Source organism: Struthio camelus, chromosome 32 (genome assembly GCF_040807025.1).
Source record: "Struthio camelus isolate bStrCam1 chromosome 32, bStrCam1.hap1, whole genome shotgun sequence".
NCBI lineage: Eukaryota > Metazoa > Chordata > Aves > Struthioniformes > Struthionidae > Struthio > Struthio camelus.
Genome location: NC_090973.1, coordinates 400,411 through 424,384, shown reverse-complemented (window position 1 = coordinate 424,384; position 23,974 = coordinate 400,411). Strand labels below are relative to the sequence as shown.

Here is a 23,974-nt window from a genome sequence, read left to right as displayed (position 1 = left end):
AGCTCCCTAGAGCTCCTTTACTGTTCCTACTGCTTCTCCGAGATCCCCAGAGCCCCTTATAGCTTCTCTATGGATCCTCCAGCTTCTCCACGTTGACTATAGCTCCCCCATAGCTCCTGTACAGTCCCTACAGATCCTCCCAGCCGTATAGCTCTCTATAGGTCCTATACAGTGCCTACAGCTCCATGGAGATCCCTATAGCGCCCTACAGCTCCTATATGGTCCCTACCGCTCTTCCAAAGTCTCTAGGTGTTCCTATAGTTTCTATACACTCTCTACAGCTCCTCCAAGACCCCTAGAGCTTCCTATAGCTCCTATAGGGTTCCTACCATCCATCTGAGACCGCTAGAGCTCCTTATAGCTCCTATACAATACCTGTAGCTCTTTTGAGATCTCTAGAGCTCCTTATAGCTCCTATACGATACCATCAGCTCTTCCAAAATCCCTATACGTATCTACAGCTCCTATATGGCCCTTCCAGCTCCCTCTGATCCCCGTGGGGTCTGTATGGGTCCTGCTAGGTTCCTGCAGGTACCTATAGCTCCTGTATGGCCCTATGGGTTCCTACAGCTCCCACAGGGTCCCTACAAGCCCCCTACAAACCCCTATAGCCCCACGGAGCCCTTTGTTGCCCCATACGGCATGCACACCGGGGGTCCACAGCCCCACACCTGCACGCAGCTCCTAGAGCTTCATGCGGCTCCCTATAGCCCCATATATAACAGCTAGCAACTATAGCTCCGTATAGGACCCTGCAGACCTCTAAACCAGCTACAACACCTACGCTACTCTACAGCTTCTACAAGTTTTTATAGATATATACCATTTTTTATATCCCAAATAACTCCCTGTAGCAACATACAGCTGCACCCGGCTCTCAGTGGTCCCATACAACCCCTATGGATTTCTATATTCTCATGCAACACCATATAGTTTTACACATCATATATCCTTTTCTATAGCACTATACGGTCTCCTGCTTTCCCACACAGCTCGTACGGACTCCTAGAGACCCACAGAGACCCTATGGACCCCTATCACCCTCACAGAGCCCATATGGACTCTCCATAGCCCCATGCAACCCATACGGACCCCTACACCTGTAGAGCCCATAAGGACTTCCATGGTGCTACAAAGTCCATACAGACTCCTGTAGACTCGTACAGCCCATATGGACCCTTATAACCCCCCACAGAGCCCGGATGGACCCCCTGTACAGCCCATACACCCCATAGAGCCCCTATGGACCCCTATAACCCTATACAGCCCCTATGGACCCCTATAACCCCATACAGACCTCTACAGTCTCGTACAAGCCATGCAGACCCCTAAAGTCCTGTACAGGCTCTATAGCCCCCTATAGCCCCCCGCAGCTCCTACAGACCTCTCTAGCCCCACAGAGCCCCTATGGACCCCTATAGGGTGAGCAGCTGCTATAGCTCCCTAGAGCCCCCCCATAGGTCCTACGTCCTCATAGCCCCACACAGCCCCCCCCCATAGCACCCCACAGCCCCCTATAGCCCCCATAGGTCCCGCACCCGCCTGGGGAGACGCTAAGGAGCGGGACAGGCGGCCGCCCGGACGCCTGGGCCCCTCGGGCGGCAGCAGGAGCGAGATAAAAGCGGGGTGGGGGGGTGAAGAGTGGGGAGGAGGGGGGGGAAAAGGTTCGTTTCCTTACAAAGTTTAATGCAGGCGCGGAAGTTGGGGGAGGGGGGAGGGGAGCGGGGCCCGGACGCCGGGGCCCCGCTAGGCCTCGGGCAGGTCGTCGGCGAGCAGCATGGGGGAGCCGAGCTGGAGGTCGCGCTGGAGGCTCTCGAGGGCGGCGGGGCTCAGGCGGTGCACCTCCAGCCAGTCGGCCAGCAGCGAGGCCGAGAGCGGCGCCGAGTCGCCCTGGCTGCGGGCAGAGCGTCAGCCCGGACGCCTGGGCCCCCCATGGAGGGGGGAGTGCCCGGACGCCTGGGCCCCCACGGAGAGGGGAGCGCCTGGACGCCTGGGCCCCACTGGAGGGGGGAGCGCCCGGACGCCTGGGCCCCCACGGAGAGGGGAGCGCCCGGACGCCTGGGCCCCCTGGAGAGGGGAGCGCCCGGACGCCTGGGCCCCACTGGAGAGGGGAGCGCCTGGACGCCTGGGCCCCCACGGAGAGCGGTGCACCCGGACGCCTGGGCCCCCATGGAGAGGGGAGCGCCCGGACGCCTGGGCCCCCCAGAGAGGGGAGCACCCGGACGCCTGGGCCCCCACGGAGAGGGGAGCGCCCGGACGCCTGGGCCCCCACTGGAGGGGGGAGCGCCCGGACGCCTGGGCCCCCACGGAGGGGGGAGCGCCAGGACGCCTGGGTCCCCACGGAGAGGGGAGCGCCTGGACGCCTGGGCCCCCCAGAGAGGGGAGCACCCGGACGCCTGGGCCCCCATGGAGAGGGGAGCGCCTGGACGCCTGGGCCCCCACGGAGGGGGGAGCGCCCGGACGCCTGGGCCCCCACGGAGAGGGGAGCGCCCGGACGCCTGGGCCCCACTGGAGAGGGGAGCGCCCGGACGCCTGGGCCCCCACGGAGAGGGGAGCGCCCGGACACGTGGGCCCCCACGGAGAGGGGAGCGCCCGGATGCCTGGGCCCCCCAGAGAGGGGAGCACCCGGACGCCTGGGCCCCCACAGAGAGGGGAGCACCCGGACGCCTGGGCCCCCATGGAGGGGGGAGCGCCCGGACGCCTGGGCCCCCACGGAGAGGGGAGCGCCCGGACGCCTGGGCCCCCACGGAGAGGGGAGCGCCAGGACGCCTGGGCCCCCATGGAGAGGGGAGCGCCCGGACGCCTGGGCCCCACAGAGAGGGGAGCGCCCGGACGCCTGGGCCCCCATGGAGAGGGGAGCGCCCGGACGCCTGGGCCCCCACGGAGAGGGGAGCGCCAGGACGCCTGGGCCCCCACGGAGAGGGGAGCGCCCGGACGCCTGGGCCCCCACGGAGAGGGGAGTGCCCGGACGCCTGGGTCCCACTGGAGGGGGGAGCGCCCGGACGCCTGGGCCCCCATGGAGAGGGGAGCGCCTGGACGCCTGGGCCCCCACGGAGAGGGGAGCGCCAGGACGCCTGGGCCCCCATGGAGAGGGGAGCGCCTGGACGCCTGGGCCCCCACGGAGAGGGGAGCGCCAGGACGCCTGGGCCCCCATGGAGAGGGGAGCGCCCGGACGCCTGGGCCCCCACGGAGAGGGGAGCGCCCGGACGCCTGGGTCCCTAGGCAGGACAGGACCTCTTGGATACCTGGGTCCCTCAGGGGAGGACGGGAGCCCCCCAACCCCGAACACCTGGGCCCCCCGGATGCCTGGGCCCCCCGAACACCCGGGCCCCTCGGACGCCTGGGCCCCCTTCCTCACCTGTCCTTGCCGTCGCCCACCATGTCGAGCGACTGGCTCAGGAACTCCTCGAGGTCGAAGCCGACGCCGTAACCGGCCCCGCTGCCCTTGGGGGTCCCCGAAAACACGGGGGGCAGCAGGTCCTCCACCTGCAGGGGTGGGAAAGGAAAGGGGGTCCGAAAGGGCGGTCCCGCGGCCGGACCGGACGCCTGGGCCCCCTCGCTTTGCCCGCCGGGTCCTTCCTCACCTGCGACTTGGAGAGCTGCTGGGTGACGGTGGCCACGTCGGGCGCCTCGGGCCAGGGCTCGGGGGCCCAGACCTCGGCGGCGGCGGCGGTGGTGGTGGTGGTGGTGATGGTGGTGGCGATGGTGGTGGTGGTGGCCACGGGGGCCGGTGGCGGCGGCGGTCGGGCCCCGTCCAGCATCTTGGTCCAGCGCTCGAGGAGATGGCGGTCGTCGTCGGTGAGGGCCAAGCCCCGCAGCCCCTCACCGCGGCCTCGGGGCTCGCGCCGCTCCCGCTCCTTCTGCTTCTTCTCCCGCTCCTTGGCCCGCTCCTGCCGCCGCTTGCGCTTCTCCTCCCGCTCCCGCTGACGCTCCGCCGCCGTCACCGGCTTCCGGCCCTCCGGCGCTTCCGGCGCCGCCGCGCACGCCGGCTCTGCGGGGGACGGAGCCGCGGGTCAGGGGGCCCAGGAGTCCGGGGACGGGGGACCGAGGTGCCCACCACCACCACCCGGGACCCACCAGTCCCGGGATGCAGCCCAGAGACGTCCACCACCACCACCCGGGACCCACCAGTCCCGGGATGCAGCCCAGAGACGCCCACCACCACCACCCGGGACCCACCAGTCCCGGGATGCAGCCCAGAGACGCCCACCACCACCACCCGGCACCCACGAGTCCCGGGATGCAGCCCAGAGACGTCCACCACCACCACCCGGGACCCACCAGTCCCGGGATGCAGCCCAGAGACGCCCACCACCACCACCCGGCACCCACGAGTCCCGGGATGCAGCCCAGAGACGTCCACCACCACCACCCGGGACCCACCAGTCCCGGGATGCAGCCCAGAGATGTCCACCACCACCACCCGGGACCCACCAGTCCCGGGATGCAGCCCAGAGACGTCCACCACCACCACCCGGGACCCACCAGTCCAGGGATGCAGCCCAGAGACGTCCACCACCACCACCCGGGACCCACCAGTCCCGGGATGCAGCCCAGAGACGTCCACCACCACCACCCGGCACCCACGAGTCCCGGGATGCAGCCCAGAGACGCCCACCACCACCACCCGGGACCCACCAGTCCCGGGATGCAGCCCAGAGACGTCCACCACCACCACCCGGGACCCACCAGTCCCAGGATGCAGCCCAGAGACGTCCACCACCACCACCCGGGACCCACCAGTCCCGGGATGCAGCCCAGAGACGTCCACCACCACCACCCGGGACCCACCAGTCCCGGGATGCAGCCCAGAGACGTCCACCACCACCACCCGGGACCCACCAGTCCCGGGATGCAGCCCAGAGACGCCCACCACCACCACCCGGGACCCACCAGTCCCGGGATGCAGCCCAGAGATGTCCACCACCACCACCCGGGACCCACCAGTCCCGGGATGCAGCCCAGAGACGCCCACCACCACCACCCGGGACCCACCAGTCCCGGGATGCAGCCCAGAGACGCCCACCACCACCACCCGGGACCCACCAGTCCCGGGATGCAGCCCAGAGACGCCCACCACCACCACCCGGGACCCACCAGTCCCGGGATGCAGCCCAGAGACGTCCACCACCACCACCCGGGACCCACCAGTCCAGGGCCACCACCCAATCAGGGGACCCAGGAGTCCCAGGGATGGAGCCCAGAACCACCCACGAGCACCGCCAGGGACCCAGGCGTCCGGGCACCGTTCACCTTTGCTCTTGTTCCTCATGGCCGACTTGAGCAGGGCGGCCTTGAGGGCGGCCTTGGTGTCGTCGGAGATGGCGCCGTCGCGCTTGGGGGCCGGCGGGGCCCCCGGCTCGGCCTTGACCCGGGGCGAGTCCATGGGGCAGTCGGGGGCGGGGCCGGGGCTGGGCATGTCCACGTCGGCGCAGGGCCAGGCCACGTTGGCGTTGGCCACGGAGACGCCCACCATGGGGAGGCCGGCATTGGCCATGGCGATGTTGGCCTCGGCCATGACGGCGTTGGCGGCGCCCATGCTGCTGTTGGCCAAGGTGGCCTTAGCCATGGCGGCGTTGGCCAGGGCGCCGTTGGCCAAAGCGGCGTTGGTCATGGCGGCGTTGGCCACGCCCACGCCGGCGTTGGCCATGACCACGTTGCCCAAAGCACCGTTAGCGTTGACCAAGGCGGCGTTGGCCATAGCAGCGTTGGCGTCGGCCGCGGTGGCGTTGGCCATGCCGACGGCGGCGTTGGTGCCGCCCATAGCCACGCCGGCCAGGGGGCCGTTGGCGTTGGCCAAGGCGGCGTTGGCCATGGCGGCGTTGGCGTTGGCCGCGGCAGCGCTGGCGTTGACCCCGTTGATGCTAGCGTTGACCGCGGCGCCATCGAGGTTGACCCTGGGGCCCTCAATGTTGACCAGGCCGCCATCGAGGTTGACCCTGGCGCCATCAAAGTTGACCCTGGCACCATCGACGTTGACCATGCCGCCATCAACGTTGACCATGCCGCCATCGAGGTTGACCCCGGTGCCATCAAAGTTGACCCCGGCGCCATCGACGTTGACCATACTGCCGTCGACGTTGACCCTGGTGCCGTCGGCGTTGACCATACCGCCGTCGACGTTGACCCCGGTGCCGTCGGCGTCGACCGCGGCGCCGCCGGCGGGGGCGAAGGCGATGTGGCGGCGGATGCCGTCGCGGCGGGCGTGGAAGTCGGCGATCTCGGCCACGATGGCCGCCTTGATCTCCTCCTTGGTGAGGGCGCGGCGGTCGAAGGCGAAGTCGAAGGCGGGCACGCACTCGGGCTCGTCCTCGGGGTCGTGGTACTTGGCCAGGAAGGGGTGACGCAAGGCCTCGGCCACCCCCAGGCGCTCGCGGGGGTCGAAGCGCAGCATGCGACCCAGCAGGGCCAACGCCGCCGGCTCGGCGTCGCCGAAGAGGCTCTCCCAAGGCACGGCCGGACGGGGCGGCAAGCTCTGCACGTACGCCCGCACCCGCTCGGCCCCGATGGCCGCCATGACGGCGGCCGGCGGCGTGCCCAGCACCGCCATGATGAGCTGCAGCTGGTGCACGTAGTTGCGACCCGGGAAGAGCTGCCGGCGACCCAACATCTCGGCGAAGATGCAACCCACCGACCACATGTCGATGGCGCGGGTGTAGCGGTGCAAGGAGAGCAGCAGCTCGGGCGCCCGGTACCAGCGGGTGGCCACGTACTCGGTGAGGAAGGCCTTGGCGTGACGCGGGTCGGCGCCCAAGCCCCGGGCCATGCCGAAGTCGCCGATCTTGAGCTCGCAGTTCTCGTTGACCAGCAGGTTGCTGGGCTTGAGGTCGCGGTGGAGGACGTTGGCCGAGTGGATGTACTTGAGGCCGCGCAGCAGCTGGTAGAGGAAGTAGCGCACGTGCTCCAGCGTCAGCGGCTGCGGCGAGTGGATGATCTGGTGCAGGTCGCTCTCCATCAGGTCCAGCACCACGTAGCTGCGGCCGGCGAAAGGTAAAGGGCCCAGGCGTCCGGCGTGCACGCGGTCGGGCTCTCGGAGGTCCCGTTCCACCCCGCGCCCAGCCCCTCGTTGAGGACCCAGGTGTCCCGGGTGGTGGTGGTGGGGGGGGTCCCGTTCCGTCCCATGAACCCCACCGGGGACCCAGGTGACCAGGGGTGTCCTGCTCCGCCCTACGTGCCCCATGGGGGACCCAGGCGTCCGGGGGGACCCACTCAACCCCAGAGCAGATCGAGGCGTCCAGGAGGCCCTGCTCCATCCCATGTGCCCCACCGGGGACCCAGGCGTCCGGGGGGACCCACTCAACCCCAGAGCAGATCGAGGCGTCCAGGAGGCCCTGCTCCATCCCATGTGCCCCATGGGGGACCCAGGCGTCCGGGGGGACCCAGGGGACCCACTCAACCCCAGAGGAGATCGAGGTATCCAGGAGGCCCTGCTCCATCCCATGTGCCCCATGGGGGACCCAGGTGTCCGGGGGTGTCCTGCTCCGTCCCATGTGCCCCGTGGGGGACCCAGGCATCCAGGAGATCCCGTTCGACCCCAGAGGAGATCGAGGCGTCCAGGAGGCCCTGCTCCATCCCATGTACCCCATGGGGGGCCCAGGTGTCCGGGGGACCCTACTTTGCCCCACTGAGGACCCAGAGCTCTGGGGAGCCCCGCTCCACCCCATGGCAGATCCAAGCGTCCGGGGGACCCCGCTCCACCCCACAGGGACCCAGGCATCCGGGAAACTCAGTTCCGCCCCACAACCCCACAAGGGACCCAGGCGTCCGGGAACCCAGCTAGGTGGACCTCCACGTCCAGCATCATCAACCCCACCACACCGAGGACCAAGGCGTCCGGGCAGCCCCTCGAGGGACCCAGGCGTCCGAGAGCACCCACTCCACCCCACAACCCCGCGGGAGGGGGCCCAGGCGTCCGGGCACGCACACGGAGCGGAACTCGCCGTAGGGCACGGTGGGCTTCAGGATGTCCTTGATGCCGATGATGTTGTCGTGCTTGAAGTGCTTGAGGATCTTGAGCTCGCGCAGCGTCCGCTTGGCGTTGGTCACCACGTCGAAGGCGTTGGGGATCTTCTTGATGGCCACCTGCTGGCCTGCGCCCCAGGGGCCCAGGCGTCCGGGGGTTCTTCAGCCGCTCAGGGACCCAGGTGTCCTGGAGCCTCACCCCCACCCCAGGAGCCCAGGCAGCCGGGACCATCCTACCACGGGGCCCAGGCGTCTGGGGCTCCTGCTCCCCAGGGACCCAGGTGTCCGGGACCCTCCCACCCTGGGGCCCAGGCGTCCAGGGCTCCCGCTCCCCAGGGACCCAGGCGTCTGGGACCCTCCCACCATGGGGCCCAGGCGTCCGGGGCTCCCACTCCCCAGGGGCCCAGGCATCCGGGACCCTCATGCCACAGGGGCCCAGGCATCCAGGGCTCCCGCTCCCCAGGGACCCAGGTGTCCGGGACCCTCCCACCATGGGGCCCAGGCGTCCGGGACCCTCACCCCACAGGGGCCCAGGCATCCGGGGCTCCAGCTCCCCGGGGCCCAGGTGTCCGGGACCCTCATGCCACAGGGGCCCAGGCGTCCGGGGCTCCTGCTCCCCAGGGACCCAGGCATCCGGGATCCTCGTGTCACAGGGACCCAGGCGTCCGGGACCCTCATGCCACAGGGGCCCAGGCGTCCGGGGCTCCTGCTCCCCAGGGACCCAGGCATCCGGGATCCTCATGCCACAGGGGCCCAGGCGTCCGGGGCTCCTGCTCCCCAGGGACCCAGGCATCCGGGATCCTCGTGTCACAGGGACCCAGGTGTCCGGGACCCTCATGCCGCAGGGGCCCAGGCGTCCGGGGCTCCAGCTCCCCGAGGACCCAAGTGTCCAGGACCCTCCCACCCTGGGGCCCAGGCGTCCAGGGCTCGCACTCCCCAGGGACCCAGGCGTCCAGGACCCTCATGCCACAGGGGCCCAGGCGTCCGGGATCCTCGTGTCACAGGGACCCAGGTGTCCGGGACCCTCCCACCATGGGGCCCAGGTGTCCGGGACCCTCCCACCCTGGGGCCCAGGTGTCCGGGATTCTCGTGTCACAGGGACCCAGGTGTCCGGGACCCTCATGCCGCAGGGGCCCAGGTGTCCGGGACCCTCAAGCTGCAGGGGCCCAGGCGTCCGGGACCCTCCCACCATGGGGCCCAGGTGTCCGGGACCCTCCCACCCTGGGGCCCAGGTGTCCGGGATTCTCGTGTCACAGGGACCCAGGCGTCCGGGACCCTCATGCCGCAGGGGCCCAGGCGTCCGGGACCCTCAAGCTGCAGGGGCCCAGGCGTCCGGGACCCTCCCACCCTGGGGCCCAGGCGTCCGGGCCCTTCGCGTCACCGGGGGGGGGGGAGGGTGGGGCCCAGGCGTCCGGCTCACCGGTGTCGCGGCGGCGGGCCGAGCTGACGACGCCGTAGGCGCCGGTGCCGATGGTCTCGATGATCTCGTACTCGTCGCCCACCTCGAAGGTGACGTCCAGCGCCCGGGCCTTGAGCAGGGCCAGGGGGCCGCCGGGCGCCCCCCGCCGCTCCCCGGCCTCCGCCTCCGCCATCCTGCGCCTGCCCCACAGGGACCCAGGCGTCCGGGAGGGGCCCAGGCGTCCGGGGGGGCCCAGGCGTCCGGGTCCCCCCCCAACCCCGCCGCTCCCCGGCCTCCGCCTCCGCCATCCTGCGCCTGCCCCACAGGGACCCAGGCGTCCGGGAGGGGCCCAGGCGTCCGGGAGGGGCCCAGGCGTCCGGGTCCCCCCCCAACCCCGCCGCTCCCCGGCCTCCGCCTCCGCCATCCTGCGCCTGCCCCACAGGGACCCAGGCGTCCGGGAGGGGCCCAGGTGTCCGGGGAAGGGCCCAGGCGTCCGGGAGGGGCCCAGGTGTCCGGGGAAGGGCCCAGGCGTCCGGGAGGGGCCCAGGCGTCCGGGGAAGGGCCCAGGCGTCCGGGTCTCCCCCAACCCCAGCACCCCCCCCCCCGCCGCTCCCCAGTCTCCGCCATCCTGCGCCAGCCTCACAGGGGCCCAGGCGTCCGGGCCTACCCGCCATGCGACATGGCTATGTCAGGGGCCCAGGCGTCCGGGGAAGGGACCCAGGTGTCCGGGAGGGGCCCAGGCGTCCGGGGAAGGGACCCAGGTGTCCGGGGAAGGGACCCAGGTGTTCGGGGAGGGGCGCAGGCATCCGGAAGGGGCCCAGGCATCCGGAAGGGGCCCAGGAGTCCGGGAGGAGCCCAGGTGTCCGGGGAAGGGACCCAGGTGTCCGGGGAAGGGACCCAGGTGTCCGGGAGGGGCCCAGGTGTCCGGGAGGGGCCCAGGCGTCCGGGGAAGGGACCCAGGCGTCCGGGAGGGGCCCAGGTGTCCGGGAGGGGCCCAGGCGTCCGGGAAGGGGCCCAGGTGTCCGGGGAGGGGCCCAGGCGTCCGGGAAGGGGCCCAGGTGTCCGGGGAGGGACCCAGGTGTCTGGGAGGGGCCCAGGTGTCCGGGGAGGGCCCAGGTGTCTGGGGTTGGGGGGGGCCCAGGTGTCCGGGAGGGGCCCAGGCGTCCGGGAGGGACCCAGGCGTCCGGGGAGGGGCCGCCGTCGCCATGGCGACCGCACCCCGCCCCGCTCCGTCACCATGGCGACGCCGCTCGGGCGGGGCGGGGCGGGGTTGGGCGCGGTCGCCATGGCGACGCGGGGAGCGGGGCGGCGGCGGCGGCGGGGGGGGGAAGGGGCGGGCGGGGAAGGGCGCGGTTGCCACGGCGACGCCGCGGCGGCGGCGGCGGCGGTTGCCATGGAGACCGCGGGCGGGCGGGGGAGGGAGGGGGGTTCCCGGGACGGCGCTCACCTCCCCCCGGCCGCGCCGCTCCCGCCGCTCCCCGCGGTGCCCCGGATGTAGCGCCTCGCCCCGCCCCCTCCGCCGCCGCCCAATCAGCGCGCAGCGGCTCCCCGGGCCGGAGCGAGGGGGGGCGGGGCTTCCGCGGGGAGGGGCCGCGCCGGAGAGGGTGGGGGAGGGTGGCGTTTGGGGAAGTGACGTCACGGGGCCGAAAGGGGGCGGGGCCGGATCCTTCCTCCCGCCCCCCCCAACCGGCCGCCCAGCGGCAGCGGGCGGGGCCCAGGCGTCCGGGCCCCGCCCCCCTTCGGCTTCTGACCCCGCCCCCGAGGGGGTTCGCAGGGGCCCAGGCGTCCGGGGGCCCCTAAGGCAGAGGGGCCCAGGCGTCCGGGTGCGTCCAGGACCGGAGGGGCCCAGGCGTCCGGGCACATCCTGGACCGGAGGGGCCCAGGCGTCCGGGCGCGTCCAGGACCGGAGGGGCCCAGGCGTCCGGGCACATCCTGGACCGGAGGGGCCCAGGTGTCCGGGCGCGTCCAGGACCGGAGGGGCCCAGGCGTCCGGGCACATCCTGGACCGGAGGGGCCCAGGTGTCCGGGCGCGTCCAGGACCGGAGGGGCCCAGGTGTCCGGGCACATCCTGGACCGGAGGGGCCCAGGCGTCCAGGTGCCCCCAGAACCGGAGGGGCCCAGGCGTCCGGGCGCATCCAGGACTGCAGGGGCCCAGGTGTCCGGGCGCGTCCAGGACCGGAGGGGCCCAGGCGTCCAGGTGCCCCCAGAACCAGAGGGGCCCAGGCGTCCGGGCACATCCAGAACCAGAGGGGCCCAGGAGTCTGGGTGCCCCCAGGACCGCAGGGGCCCAGGCGTCCGGGTGCCCCCAGAACCAGAGGGGCCCAGGCGTCCGGGCACATCCAGAACCAGAGGGGCCCAGGCGTCCGGGTGCCCCCAGAACCAGAGGGGCCCAGGCGTCCAGGCACATCCAGAACCAGAGGGGCCCAGGCATCCGGGCGCGTCCAGGACCGGAGGGGCCCAGGCGTCCGGGCACATCCAGAACCAGAGGGGCCCAGGCGTCCGGGCGCATCCAGGACCGGAGGGGCCCAGGCGTCAGGGTGCCCCCAGAACCGGAGGGGCCCAGGCATCCGGGTGCATCCAGGACCGGAGGGGCCCAGGCGTCCAGGTGCGTCTAGGACCAGAGGGCCCAGGCGTCCGGGTGCGTCTAGGACCGGAGGGGCCCAGGTGTCCGGGCACATCCAGGACTGGAGGGGCCCAGGCATCCGGGTGCCCCCAGGACCAGAGGGGCCCAGGCGTCCGGGTGCATCCAAGACTGGAGGGGCCCAGGCATCCGGGACCCCATAGCACCTCCAGGGGTGGGTGAGCAGGAGGGTCCCAGGTGTCCGGGACCCCATAGCACCTCCAGAGGTGGGTGAACAGGAGGGGCCCAGGCATCCGGGACCCCTTAGTCCATCCAGGACGGCAGCAGGGAGGTCGCCCGGGACGGAGCCGGGGCGGAAGGTGCCCGAGGACGCCCGGCCTTGGAGGTGCAGGTCAAGGTGGAAAGTGCTGGAGAACCTCTAGACCTGGAGATGCGTCCGAAAACGGAGAGTCTTGGAGGACACTTGGGTTTGGGGGTGATGGAGGTGCGCCCCAAGATGGAGCATCCTGGAGGACACCTGGGCTTGAAGGTGGTGGAGGTGTGCCCCAAGATGGAGCATCCTGGAGGACACCTGGGCTTGAAGGTGGTGGAGGTGCGCCCCAAGATGGAGCATCCTGGAGGACACCTGGGCTTGAAGGTGGTGGAGGTGCGCCCCAAGATGGAGCATCCTGGAGGACATCTAGGCCTGGAGGCGATAGAGGCGCACTCCAAGATGGAGAGCCCTGGAGAACCCCTGAACATGGGGCTGATGGAAATGGACTTCAAGGTGGAGAGCCCTGGAGGATACGTGGGCTTGGGGGCAATGGAGAAGCTCCCCAAGATGGAGGCTCCTGGAGGACACATGGGCTTGGAGAAGCCCCCCGAGATGGAGGCTCCTGGAGGACGCATGGGCTTGGAGAAGCCCCCCGAGATGGAGGCTCCTGGAGGACACGTGGGCTTGGAGAAGCCCCCCAAGATGGAGGCTCCTGGAGGACACGTGGACTTGGAGAAGCCCCCCGAGATGGAGGCTCCTGGAGGACACGTGGACTTGGAGAAGCCCCCCGACATGGAGGCTCCTGGAGGACTCGTGGGCTTGGAGAAGCCCCCCGAGATGGAGGCTCCTGGAGGACACGTGGCCATGGAGAAGCCCCCCAAGATGGAGGCTCCTGGAGGACACGTGGGCTTGGAGAAGCTCCCCGAGATGGAGGCTCCTGGAGGACACGTGGCCATGGAGAAGCCCCCCGAGATGGAGGCTCCTGGAGGACACGTGGCCATGGAGAAGCCCCCCAAGATGGAGGCTCCTGGAGGACACGTGGCCATGGAGAAGCCCCCCAAGGGGCAGAGCCCCCATGGAGGCCGTGACCCGGAACCGCTGCCCATCCCGCCCCTCACCCCGCCCCCCCGCCCCGGGGCCCAGGCGTCCGGGCGCCCCGCCCGCCCCCAGCCCTGATTGGGCGGGAGGACAGCCCCGCCTCCTCTGCGATGCCGTTGGGCGAGGGGGTGGCCGGGTGGGCGGGGAGCAGACGCGGGATTGGCTGAGAGGAGAGGGACCGCGATGGGATTGGCCGAGAGTGGGTGGTTGGGGGGGGGCGGGATTGGCCGAGAGCGGCGTGACATCATCGAGGGGAATCCGGGGCAGATCCCGCCCGGGGATTGGCCGGGAGGAGACCGGAGAGGGCGGAGCACGCCATTGGCTGGGAGCCAGTGGGCGGGGCAGAACGGAGGCGCGGGATTGGCCGGGAGGAGGCGGCGGCCGCTCTGGGCAGCCAACGGGGCCGTCTCGCTGCTCCCGGAGGCCAATAAAGAGCCGGAACCAGAGAGAGAGAGAGAGAGAGTCGCTGCCGGGGCCCCGGACGCCTGGGCCCCTTGGGGGGGGGCGGGGCCAGAGACGAGCGGAAGCCGGAGGATCCGATTGGGCCCTTTATTTTCCCGCCGCGGAGCCGGGGAGGGAAGCCACGCCCCCTTCTGGGAGGGGCGGGGCCCGGGCGGAGCCCTAAGCGGGGCCCGTGGGGGCGGAGCCGTGGCGGAGCCCCGCCCTCCCACGTGGGGGCGGGGCCGAGGGGGCGGGGCCGGGGTCATGGCGGCGCTGGTGCTTGCGCAGCCCCCCCCGGGCCCCGAAGCGCTTGGGGCAGTGGGGGCAGGCGAAGGGGCGGAGCTCGGGTGAGGGGGCGGGGCCTCCACCAGAGGGATCCGCCCCTTCCGGCCCCGCCCCCTCGGCCGGGGCTCTGCCGGGCGCCGCCACGTTGGGGCCTGCGCAGGCCGGGGCTCCGCTGGGCGCCGCCATGTTGGGGCCTGCGCAGGCCGGGGCTCCGCTGGGCGCCGCCATGTTGGGGCCTGCGCAGGCCGGGGCTCCGCTGGGCGCCGCCATGTTGGTGTCGCCACCCAGCAGAGTTCCCCCGGGGGCGGCCATGTTGGGGCCTGCGCAGGCCCGGGCGCCGCTAGGGGCGGCCATATTGGGGCCGGCGCATAACAGGGTTCCGCCGGGGGCGGCCATGTTGGGGCCTGCGCAGGCCGGGCCTCCACCGGCGGTGGCCATGTTGGAGCCTCCACACGACAGAGCGGGGACGGCCATGTTGGGGCCGCCACACAACAGAGTTCCGCCGGCAGCGGCCATGTTGGGGCCCACGCGGGCCGGACCTGCGCCGGGGGCGGCCATGTTGGGGCCGCCACACGATGAAGTTCCTCCGCTAGGGGCGGCCATGTTGGACACCAACCCTCCGCCGGGGGTGGTCACGTTGGATGCCAGCCCTCTGCCGGGAACGGCCATGTTGGATGCCAGCCCTGCGCCGGGGGCGGCCATGTTGGGGCCGCCACATGATGAAGTTCCTCTGCCATGGGCAGCCATATTGGATACCAGCCCTACTCCGGGGGCGGCCATGTTGGACGCCAGCCCTGCGCCGGGGGCGGCCATGTTGGGGCCGCCACACGATGAAGTTCCTCCGCCATGGGCAGCCATATTGGATACCAGCCCTACTCCGGGGGCGGCCATGTTGGACACCAGCCCTGCTCCGGGAGCAGCCATGTTGGACGCCAGCCCTGCGCCGGGGGCGGCCATGTTGGGGCCGCCACAGGATGAAGTTCCTCCGCCGAGGGCGGCCACGTCGGGACCCACGCTGGTGACGGGGGCGGCCTCGTGGCCGTGGGTGCGCTCGTGCTTGCGCAGGCTGGAGGAGACGACGAAGGCCTTGCCGCAGCGGGCGCAGGCGAAGGGCCGCTCGCCCGAGTGCACGCGCCGGTGCTTGGTGAGGCCGGCGCGCTCGGCGAAGGCCTTGCCGCACTCGCCGCAGCGCCAGGGCCGCTCGCCCGAGTGCACCAGCCGGTGCCGCTTGAGGTCCCAGGAGGCCACGAAGGCCTTGTCGCACTGCGGGCAGCGGTGGGGCCGCTCGCCGGTGTGCACGCGCCGGTGCACGGCCAGGTCGGCGGGTTGCCGGAAGGCCTTGCCGCACTCGCCGCAGCCGTAGGGCTTGAGGCCCTGGTGGGCCCGCTGGTGGCGCCGGTAGCTGGACGGGTCGGCGAACATGCGGCCGCACTGGGGGCAGAGGAAGGGCCGCTCGCCCGTGTGCACCCGCTGGTGGCTCTGGAAGGAGGAGAGCTGGGTGAAGGCCTTGGGGCAGCGGGGGCAGGCGTAGGGCTTGCGGGGGGCGTGGATGCGCTGGTGGCAGGCCAGCGAGGAGGAGCGGCCGAAGGCCTTGCCGCACTCGGCGCACAGGAAGGGCCGCTCGCCCGTGTGGCTGCGCTCGTGGTTGCGCAGGTCCTTGAGCTCGGCGTAGGCCTTGGGGCAGGCGGCGCAGCGGTAGGGCCGCAGGCCCGCGTGGCCGCGCCGGTGCTTGCGGTAGACGGAGGGGTCGGCGAAGGCCTTGGCGCACTCGGGGCAGGCGAAGGGGCGCTCGCCGGTGTGGGCCCGCTGGTGGACGGTGAGCTTGGCGAGGGTGCCGTAGGCCTTGGGGCAGGCGGCGCAGGCGAAGGGCAGGGGGGCGGCCGGGCGGCGGCGGGCGCGCAGGCAGGAGGCCTGGGCGAAGGGCTGGTCGCGCTCGGGGCAGGGCAGGGGGGCGGTGGTGGGGGGCGGCGGGGCGGCGTGGGTGCGAGCGTGCCGCAGGGCCCGCGGAGGGTTGGGGAAGGTCTTGGCGCAGGTCGGGCATTGGTAGCGGCGGCCCGACTTGACGTAGGGCGGCGGGGCGGCGGGCGGGTCATCACGCGGGGCGTTGCGCCCATCATCATGGCTGTCGTTGCGCCCATCATCATGGCTGTCGTTGCGCCCATCATCACGCGGGGCGTTGCGCCCATCATCATGGCTCTCGTTGTGCCCATCATCATGGCTCTCGTTGCGCCCATCATCATGGCTGTCGTTGCGTCCATCATCACGCGGGGCGTTGCGCCCATCATCATGGCTGTCGTTGCGCCCATCATCACGCGGGGCGTTGCGCCCATCATCATGGCTCTCGTTGCGTCCATCATCATGGCTCTCGTTGCGCCCATCATCATGGCTCTCGTTGCATCCATCATCATGGCTCTCGTTGCACCCATCATCATGGCTCTCGTTGCACCCATCATCATGGCTCTCATTGCGCCCATCATCATGGCTGTCGTTGCGCCCATCATCATGGCTCTCGTTGCGCCCACCATCACAAGGGTCATGGTGGGCATCATCACGGGTCTTCTTGCAGCCATCATCACACGGGTCATGGTGGGCATCATCACGTGGGTCATGGTGGGCATCATCACGCGGGGCGTTGCGGGCGTCATCATGGCTGTCGTTGCGCCCATCATCACGCGGGGCGTTGCGGGCGTCATCATGGGTCTTCTTGCACCCGTCATCACGTGGGTCGTTGCACCCATCGTCACGCGGGTCATGGTGGGCGTCATCGCGCAGGTCATGGTGGGCATCATCACAAGGGTCATGGTGGGCGTCATCACGCAGCTCATGGTGGGCATCATCACAAGGGTCATGGTGGGCGTCATCGCGCAGCTCATGGTGGGCGTCATCACACGGGTCATGGTGGGCGTCATCGCGCGGGTCATAGTGGGCGTCATCGCGGGTCTTGTTGCGCCCATCATCACGCGATGGGTCACGGCACCCATCATCACGGCTCTCGTGGCACCCATCATCACGTGGGTCGTTGCACCCATCATCACGCGGGTCGTTGCACCCATCGTCACGCGGGTCATGGCACCCATCGTCACGCGGGTCATGGCACCCATCATCACGCGGGTCGTGGCACCCATCACCGCGCGGGTGGTCGCAGGCGGCGGCGCGCCCCTCGCCCCCGTTCCCCTCCATGGCGGCGACCTGGGCGGGGGGAGGGGCCGGGTGAGGAGGAGGAGGAGCAGCAGCAGCGGCGCCCGGACGCCTGGGTCCCCTCCCCCCTCCCCCCCCCGCGTACACGCGTGTCGCAGGCGTGTTCTCCCTCCCCCCCCCAATGCTGCAGCCGGGCGGGGGGGGGCGCCCCTCCCCCCAGCTCCTTTGTCAGCGCACAAGATGGCGGGAGGGGGGCGGGGGCGGGGCATGGTGGGGCGGGGCCAGGCGAGGAGTAGGGGGTGCTATGCAGGAGGGGGGGGGCCGTGCAACGCCCGGGGGGGTGCAATGCATCATGGGGGGGGCCGTGCAATGCTCAGGGGGTGCAATGCATCACGGGGGGGGCCGTGCAATGCTCGGGGGGTGCAATGCATCACGGGGGGGCTGTGCAATGCTCGGGGGGTGCAATGCACCGCGGGGGGGGCCGTGCAATGCTCAGGGGGGTGCAATGCACCATGGGGGGGGCCGTGCAATGCTCGGGGGGGTGCAATGCACCACGGGGGGGGCCGTGCAATGCTCGGGGGGTGCAATGCACCATGGGGGGGGCCGTGCAATGGTCAGGGGGTGCAATGCATCATGGGGGGGGCCGTGCAATGTCCGGGGGGTGCAATGCACCATGGGGGGGGCCGTGCAATGCTCGGGGGGTGCAATGCATCATGGGGGGGGGCCGTGCAACGCCCGGGGGGGTGCAATGCACCATGGGGGGGCCGTGCAATGCTCGGGGGGTGCAATGCATCATGGGGGGGGCCGTGCAATGCTCAGGGGGGTGCAATGCATCATGGGGGGGCCGTGCAATGCTCAGGGGGTGCAATGCATCATGGGGGGGGCCGTGCAATGCTCAGGGGGGTGCAATGCATCATGGGGGGGCCGTGCAATGCTCAGGGGGTGCAATGCATCATGGGGGGGGCCGTGCAATGCTCGGGGGGTGCAATGCATCATGGGGGGGCCGTGCAATGCTCAGGGGGGTGCAATGCATCATGGGGGGGGCCGTGCAATGCTCAGGGGGGTGCAATGCATCATGGGGGGGCCGTGCAATGCTCAGGGGGGTGCAATGCACCGCGGGGGGGCCCGTGCAATGCTCGGGGGGTGCAATGCACCACGGGGGGGGCCGTGCAATGCTCAGGGGGGTGCAATGCACCGCGGGGGGGCCCGTGCAATGCTCGGGGGGTGCAATGCACCACGGGGGGGGCCGTGCAATGCTCAGGGGGGTGCAATGCACCATGGGGGGGGCCGTGCAATGCTCGGGGGGTGCAATGCACCATGGGGGGGCCGTGCAATGCTCAGGGGGGTGCAATGCACCGCGGGGGGGCCCGTGCAATGCTCGGGGGGTGCAATGCACCACGGGGGGGGCCGTGCAATGCTCGGGGGGTGCAATGCATCATGGGGGGGGCCGTGCAATGCTCAGGGGGGTGCAATGCATCATGGGGGGGGGGCCGTGCAATGCTCGGGGGGTGCAATGCACCGCGGGGGGGCCGTGCAATGCTCAGGGGGTGCAATGCATCATGGGGGGGGCCGTGCAATGCTCAGGGGGGTGCAATGCATCATGGGGGGGCTGTGCAATGCTCGGGGGGTGCAATGCACTGCGGGGGGGGCTGTGCAATGCTCAGGGGGGTGCAATGCACCACGGGGGGGCCGTGCAATGCTCAGGGGGGTGCAATGCACCACGGGGGGGGCCGTGCAATGCTCAGGGGGGTGCAATGCATCATGGGGGGGGCCGTGCAATGCTCAGGGGGGTGCAATGCACCACGGGGGGGGCCGTGCAATGCTCAGGGGGTGCAATGCACCATGGGGGGGGGCCGTGCAATGCCCGGGGGGTGCAATGCACCACGGGGGGGCCCGTGCAATGCTCGGGGGGTGCAATGCATCATGGGGGGGGCCGTGCAATGCTCAGGGTTGTGTGACGAAGAATGGGGGGGCCGTGCAATGCCCGAGGGGGTGCAATGCATCATGGGGAGGGCCGTGAAATGATCAAGGGGGTGCGATGCAGGACGGGGGGGGCTGTGCAATGCTCGGGGGGTGCAATGCACCATGGGGGGGGCCGTGCAATGCCCGGGGGGTGCAATGCACCATGGGGGGGGGCTGTGCAATGCTCAGGGGGGTGCAATGCACCATGGGGGGGGGCTGTGCAATGCTCGGGGGGTGCAATGCATCATGGGGGGGGGCCGTGCAATGCTCAGGGGGTGCAATGCATCATGGGGGGGCCGTGCAATGCTCGGGGGGGTGCAATGCACCACGGGGGGGGCCGTGCAATGATCAGGGGGGTGTGATGAAGGATGGGGGGGGCCGTGCAATGCCCGGGGGGGTGCAATGCACCACGGGGGGGGCCGTGCAATGATCAGGGGGGTGTGATGAAGAATGGGGGGGCCCGTGCAATGCTCAGGGGGGTGCAATGCACCACGGGGGGGCCTGTGCAATGCTCAGGGGGATGCAATGCACCACGGCGGGGGCCGTGCAATGGTCAGGGGGGTGTGATAAAGGATGGGGGGGCCGTGCAATGCTCAGGGGGGTGCAATGCACCGCGGGGGGGGCCGTGCAATGGTCAGGGGGGTGTGATAAAGGATGGGGGGGCCGTGCAATGCTCAGGGGGGTGCAATGCACCGCGGGGGGGCCGTGCAATGCTCGGGGGGGTGTGATGAAGGATGGGGGGGCCGTGCAATGCCCGGGGGGGGTGCAATACACCACGGGGGGGGCGTGCAATGCTCAGGGGGGTGCAATGCACCGCGGGGGGGGGCCGTGCAATGCTCAGGGGGTGCAATGCATCATGGGGGGGGGCTGTGCAATGCCCGAGGGGTGCAATGCACCGCGGGGGGGCCCGTGCAATGATCAGGGGGGTGTGATGAAGGATGGGGGGGCCGTGCAATGCCCGGGGGGGTGCAATGCACCACGGGGGGGCCCGTGCAATGCTCAGGGGGGTGCAATGCACCACGGCGGGGGCCGTGCAATGGTCAGGGGGGTGTGATAAAGGATGGGGGGGCCGTGCAATGCTCAGGGGGGTGCAATGCACTGCGGGGGGGGCTGTGCAATGCTCAGGGGGGTGCAATGCACCGCGGGGGGGCTGTGCAATGCTCAGGGGGGTGTGATGAAGGATGGGGGGGGCCGTGCAATGCTCAGGGGGGTGTGATGAAGGATGGGGGGGGCTGTGCAATGCTCAGGGGGGTGTGATGAAGGATGGGGGGGCCGTGCAATGCCCGGGGGGGGTGCAATACACCACGGGGGGGGGCGTGCAATGCCCGGGGGGGGGGGGTGCAATGCAGGACGGGGAGGGAGGTGGGGGCCGTGCAATGCACGCCGGGAAGGGCCGAGCGATGTGCGGGGTGGGGGGGGGGTGCGGTGCCCCGCAGGGGGCGGGGGGGGGCAGAAGGAGCCGGTCTTACCTGGGCGGGGGGGGGGGTCGGGGCCGGCGGCCTGGCCGGCGGCGGCGGCGGCGGCGGGCGCTAGGACCGGGGAGGGGCGGGAGGGCGGGGGGGGCGGGAGGGCGGCGCTTCCGGCAGGGGGCAGCGGAAGGGGCGGGGCGAGCGCGCGGCTTCCGCCAGGGGGCGGGGCCTCCGCTGCCACCAATCGGAAGTGGCCGGTGCGCCGCCGCCGCCGCCGAGGGGGCGTGGCCTCCGCTGAAGGGGGGCGTGGCCTCCGCTGAAGGGGGGCGGGGCCTCCGCTGAGGGGAGGGCGGCGGCGGCGGCGGCGGCGGCGCCCGGTGGGTTTTGGGGGGGGGAAATGGGGGTTTTGGGGGGATTTGGGGGGTTTTGGGGTGGGGGAGGGGGTTGGGGTGGCCGAGGGGGATTTTGGGGGGAAACTGGGGGATTTGGGGGGGGAAACTGGGGGTTTTGGGGGGATTTTGGGGGTTTTGGGGGGTTTTGGGGTGGGGGAGGGGGTTGGGGTGGCCGAGGGGGATTTTGGGGGGAAACTGGGGGGTTTGGGGGTTTTGGGGGGTTTTGAGGGGGCAACTGGAGGGTTTTGGGGTGGGGGAGGGGGTTGCGGGGGTTTTGGGGGGAATTTGGGGGGAAACTGGGGGGTTTTGGGGTGGCCGAGGGGGATTTTGGGGGGAAACTGGGGGTTTTGGGGGGTTTTGAGGGGGAAATTGGAGGGTTTTGGGGTGGGGGAGGGGGTTGGGGAGGCCGAGGGGGATTTTGGGGGGAAACTGGGGGGTTTTGGGGGGGAAAGGGGGGTTTTGGGGGGTGGGGGAGGGATTTGGGGTGATGAGGGGGGTTTTGAGGGGAAGCTGCGGGGTTTTGGGGGAAAACGGGGGGTTGGGGGGTGGGGGAGGGGTTTGGAGGGACGAGGGGGGGTTGTGGGAAAAATGGGGGGGTTTTGGGGTGGGGGAGGGGTTTGTGGGAGATGGGGGTTTGGGGGGGAAACTGGGGGGTTTTGGGGGAAACTAAGGGGTTTTGGGGTGGGGGAGGGGTTTGGGAGGACGAGGGGAATTTGGGGGCAATTAGAGGTTTTTGGGGGTAATTAGAGGGTTTGGGGGGGGGAACCGAGGAGTTTTGGGTGGCGGGAAGGTTTTGGGGGGGAACGAGCGTGTTTTGGCAGGAACTAGGCAGTTTTGAGGGAGAATGAGGGTGTTTTGGGGGGAAACCGGGCACTTTTGAGAGCGGGGAGCGGGTTTTGCCGGGGGGGGAGGGAACTGAACCTGATGGGGTTTTTTTTACAGACATCCAGGCTGCTACCGGACGCCTGGGCCCCCGCCATCCCGGACGCCTGGGCCCTTGTCATCCCGGACACCTGGGCCCCCTCCATCCCGGACGCCTGGGCCCTGCCCGATCTGGACACCTAGACGTTGCCATCCCGGACGCCTGGGCCCCTCCATCCCGGACGCCTGGGCCCCTCCATCCCGGACGCCTGGGCCCCACCATCCCGGACGCCTGGGCCCCGCACATCCCGGACGCCTGGGCCCCGCACATCCCGGACGCCTGGGCCCCGCACATCCCGGACGCCTGGGCCCTTGTCATCCCGGACGCCTGGGCCCCGCCATCCCGGACGCCTGGGCCCCCTCCATCCCGGACGCCTGGGCCCCCTCCATCCCGGACGCCTGGGCCCCCTCCATCCCGGACGCCTGGGCCCCCTCCATCCCGGACGCCTGGGCCCCTCCATCCCGGACACCTGGGCCCCACCATCCTGAACACCTGGGCCCTGCCCGTTCCGGACACCTAGACCTTGCCATCCCGGTCACCTGGGCCCCCGCTGTCCCGGTCACCTGGGCCCCCGCCATCCCGGATGCCTGGGCCCCCCACCATGGCAGCTGGGCGGCTCCTGCGCAACCTGCAGCGTTACCTGGCCGAGGCGGCGGCGGCTCCGGCCGCCTTCGAGCGGCGCCGGTGCCGGGGGGACCCCACCGCCGAGGAGGAGGAGGAGGAGGAAGCAGCGGTAGCGGGCGGAGACGAGGAGAACGAAGACGCCGGCGAAGAAGAAGCGGCGGCAGCGGGTGAAGACGAAGAAGGGGGGGAGGAAGAGGAGGAGGAGGAAGACCAGGCCGCGCCGGCCAAGGAAGAGTCCGAGGCCGAAGCACGGCCCTACCGGTGCGGCGAGCGCGGCCGCGGCGACAAGCGCGCCGGCGGCTTGGTCAACCACCGGCAGAGCCACGCCACCGGCCTCTTCCGCTGCGGCGCCTGCGGCAAGACCTTCGGCAACCTGCTGGCCCCCAAGGGCCACCGGCGTCGCCGCGCCGAGCGCCGACCCCGGCGCCGCTGCGGCTCCTGCCCCCAGGCTTCCCGCCGGCGCGCCCAGCTGCTGGGCCCCGCCGAAACCGCCCCCGAAACCGCCTTCCCCACGACCGGGACGGCGTCGGCGTCCGGATCCGCGTTCCTGGCACCCAAAACCGCGTTCCCGGCACCCGAGATGGCGTCGGCGTCCGGATCCGCGTTCCTGGCACCCAAAACCGCGTTCCTGGCACCCGAGACGGCGTCGGCGTCCGGATCCGCGTTCCTGGCGCCCAAAACCACGTTCCCGGCACCCGGCAGGGCATCGGCGTCCGGATCCGCGTTCCTGGCGCCCAAAACCGCGTTCCCGGCACCCGGCAGGGCGTCGGCGTCCGGATCCGCGTTCCTGGCACCCAAAACCGCGTTCCCGGTACCCGAGACGGCGTCGGTGTCCGGATCCGCGTTCCCGGCACCCAAAACCGCGTTCCCGGCACCCGGCAGGGCGTCGGCGTCCGGATCCGCGTTCCTGGCACCCAAAACCGCGTTCCCGGTACCCGGCAGGGCGTCGGCGTCCGGATCCGCGTTCCTGGCACCCAAAACCGCGTTCCCGGCACCCGGCAGGGCGTCGGCGTCCGGATCCGCGTTCCTGGCGCCCAAAACCGCGTTCCCGGCACCCGGCAGGGCGTCGGCGTCCGGATCCGCGTTCCTGGCACCCAAAACCGCGTTCCCGGCACCCGAGACGGCGTCGGCGTCCGGATCCGCGTTCCTGGCGCCCAAAACCACGTTCCCAGCACCCGAGATGGCGTCGGCGTCCGGATCCGCGTTCCTGGCGCCCAAAACCGCGTTCCCGGCACCCGGCAGGGCGTCGGCGTCCGGATCCGCGTTCCTGGCACCCAAAACCGCGTTCCCGGCACCCGAGACGGCGTCGGCGTCCGGATCCGCGTTCCTGGCGCCCAAAACCACGTTCCCGGCACCCGGCAGGGCGTCGGCGTCCGGATCCGCGTTCCTGGCACCCAAAACCGCGTTCCCGGCACCCGGGACAGCGTCGGCGTCCGGATCCGCGTTCCTGGCACCCAAAACCGCGTTCCCGGCACCCGAGACGGCGTCGGCGTCCGGATCCGCGTTCC

General features: G+C 71.0%; 2 protein-coding genes across 3 annotated transcripts; both read right to left on the bottom strand.

Annotated features, from left to right (window-relative positions):
• Positions 1–1,665: 1,665 nt before the first annotated feature.
• MAPK7 (mitogen-activated protein kinase 7) lies at positions 1,666–10,867 on the bottom strand. Its single transcript, XM_068923212.1, has 7 exons — positions 10,809–10,867; positions 9,383–9,561; positions 7,925–8,090; positions 5,254–6,974; positions 3,585–3,991; positions 3,359–3,486; positions 1,666–1,894 (listed from the first exon to the last, which is right to left on the bottom strand). The coding sequence occupies exons 2-7, from the start codon at positions 9,552–9,554 to the stop codon at positions 1,747–1,749; spliced, it is 2,742 nt and encodes a 913-aa protein (XP_068779313.1). The 5' UTR covers positions 9,555–9,561; positions 10,809–10,867; the 3' UTR covers positions 1,666–1,746.
• Positions 10,868–13,834: 2,967 nt separating this feature from the next.
• On the bottom strand, positions 13,835–17,317 carry ZNF668 (zinc finger protein 668). 2 transcript variants are annotated; one of them, XM_068923204.1, is made up of 2 exons: positions 16,718–17,317; positions 13,835–16,669 (listed from the first exon to the last, which is right to left on the bottom strand). In XM_068923204.1, the coding sequence occupies exons 1-2, from the start codon at positions 17,197–17,199 to the stop codon at positions 13,915–13,917; spliced, it is 3,237 nt and encodes a 1,078-aa protein (XP_068779305.1). In that variant the 5' UTR covers positions 17,200–17,317; the 3' UTR covers positions 13,835–13,914. The 2 variants fall into 2 exon arrangements, with proteins under 2 accessions (XP_068779305.1, XP_068779304.1); XM_068923203.1 differs by having other exon boundaries at positions 13,835–17,317.
• Positions 17,318–23,974: the final 6,657 nt, after the last annotated feature.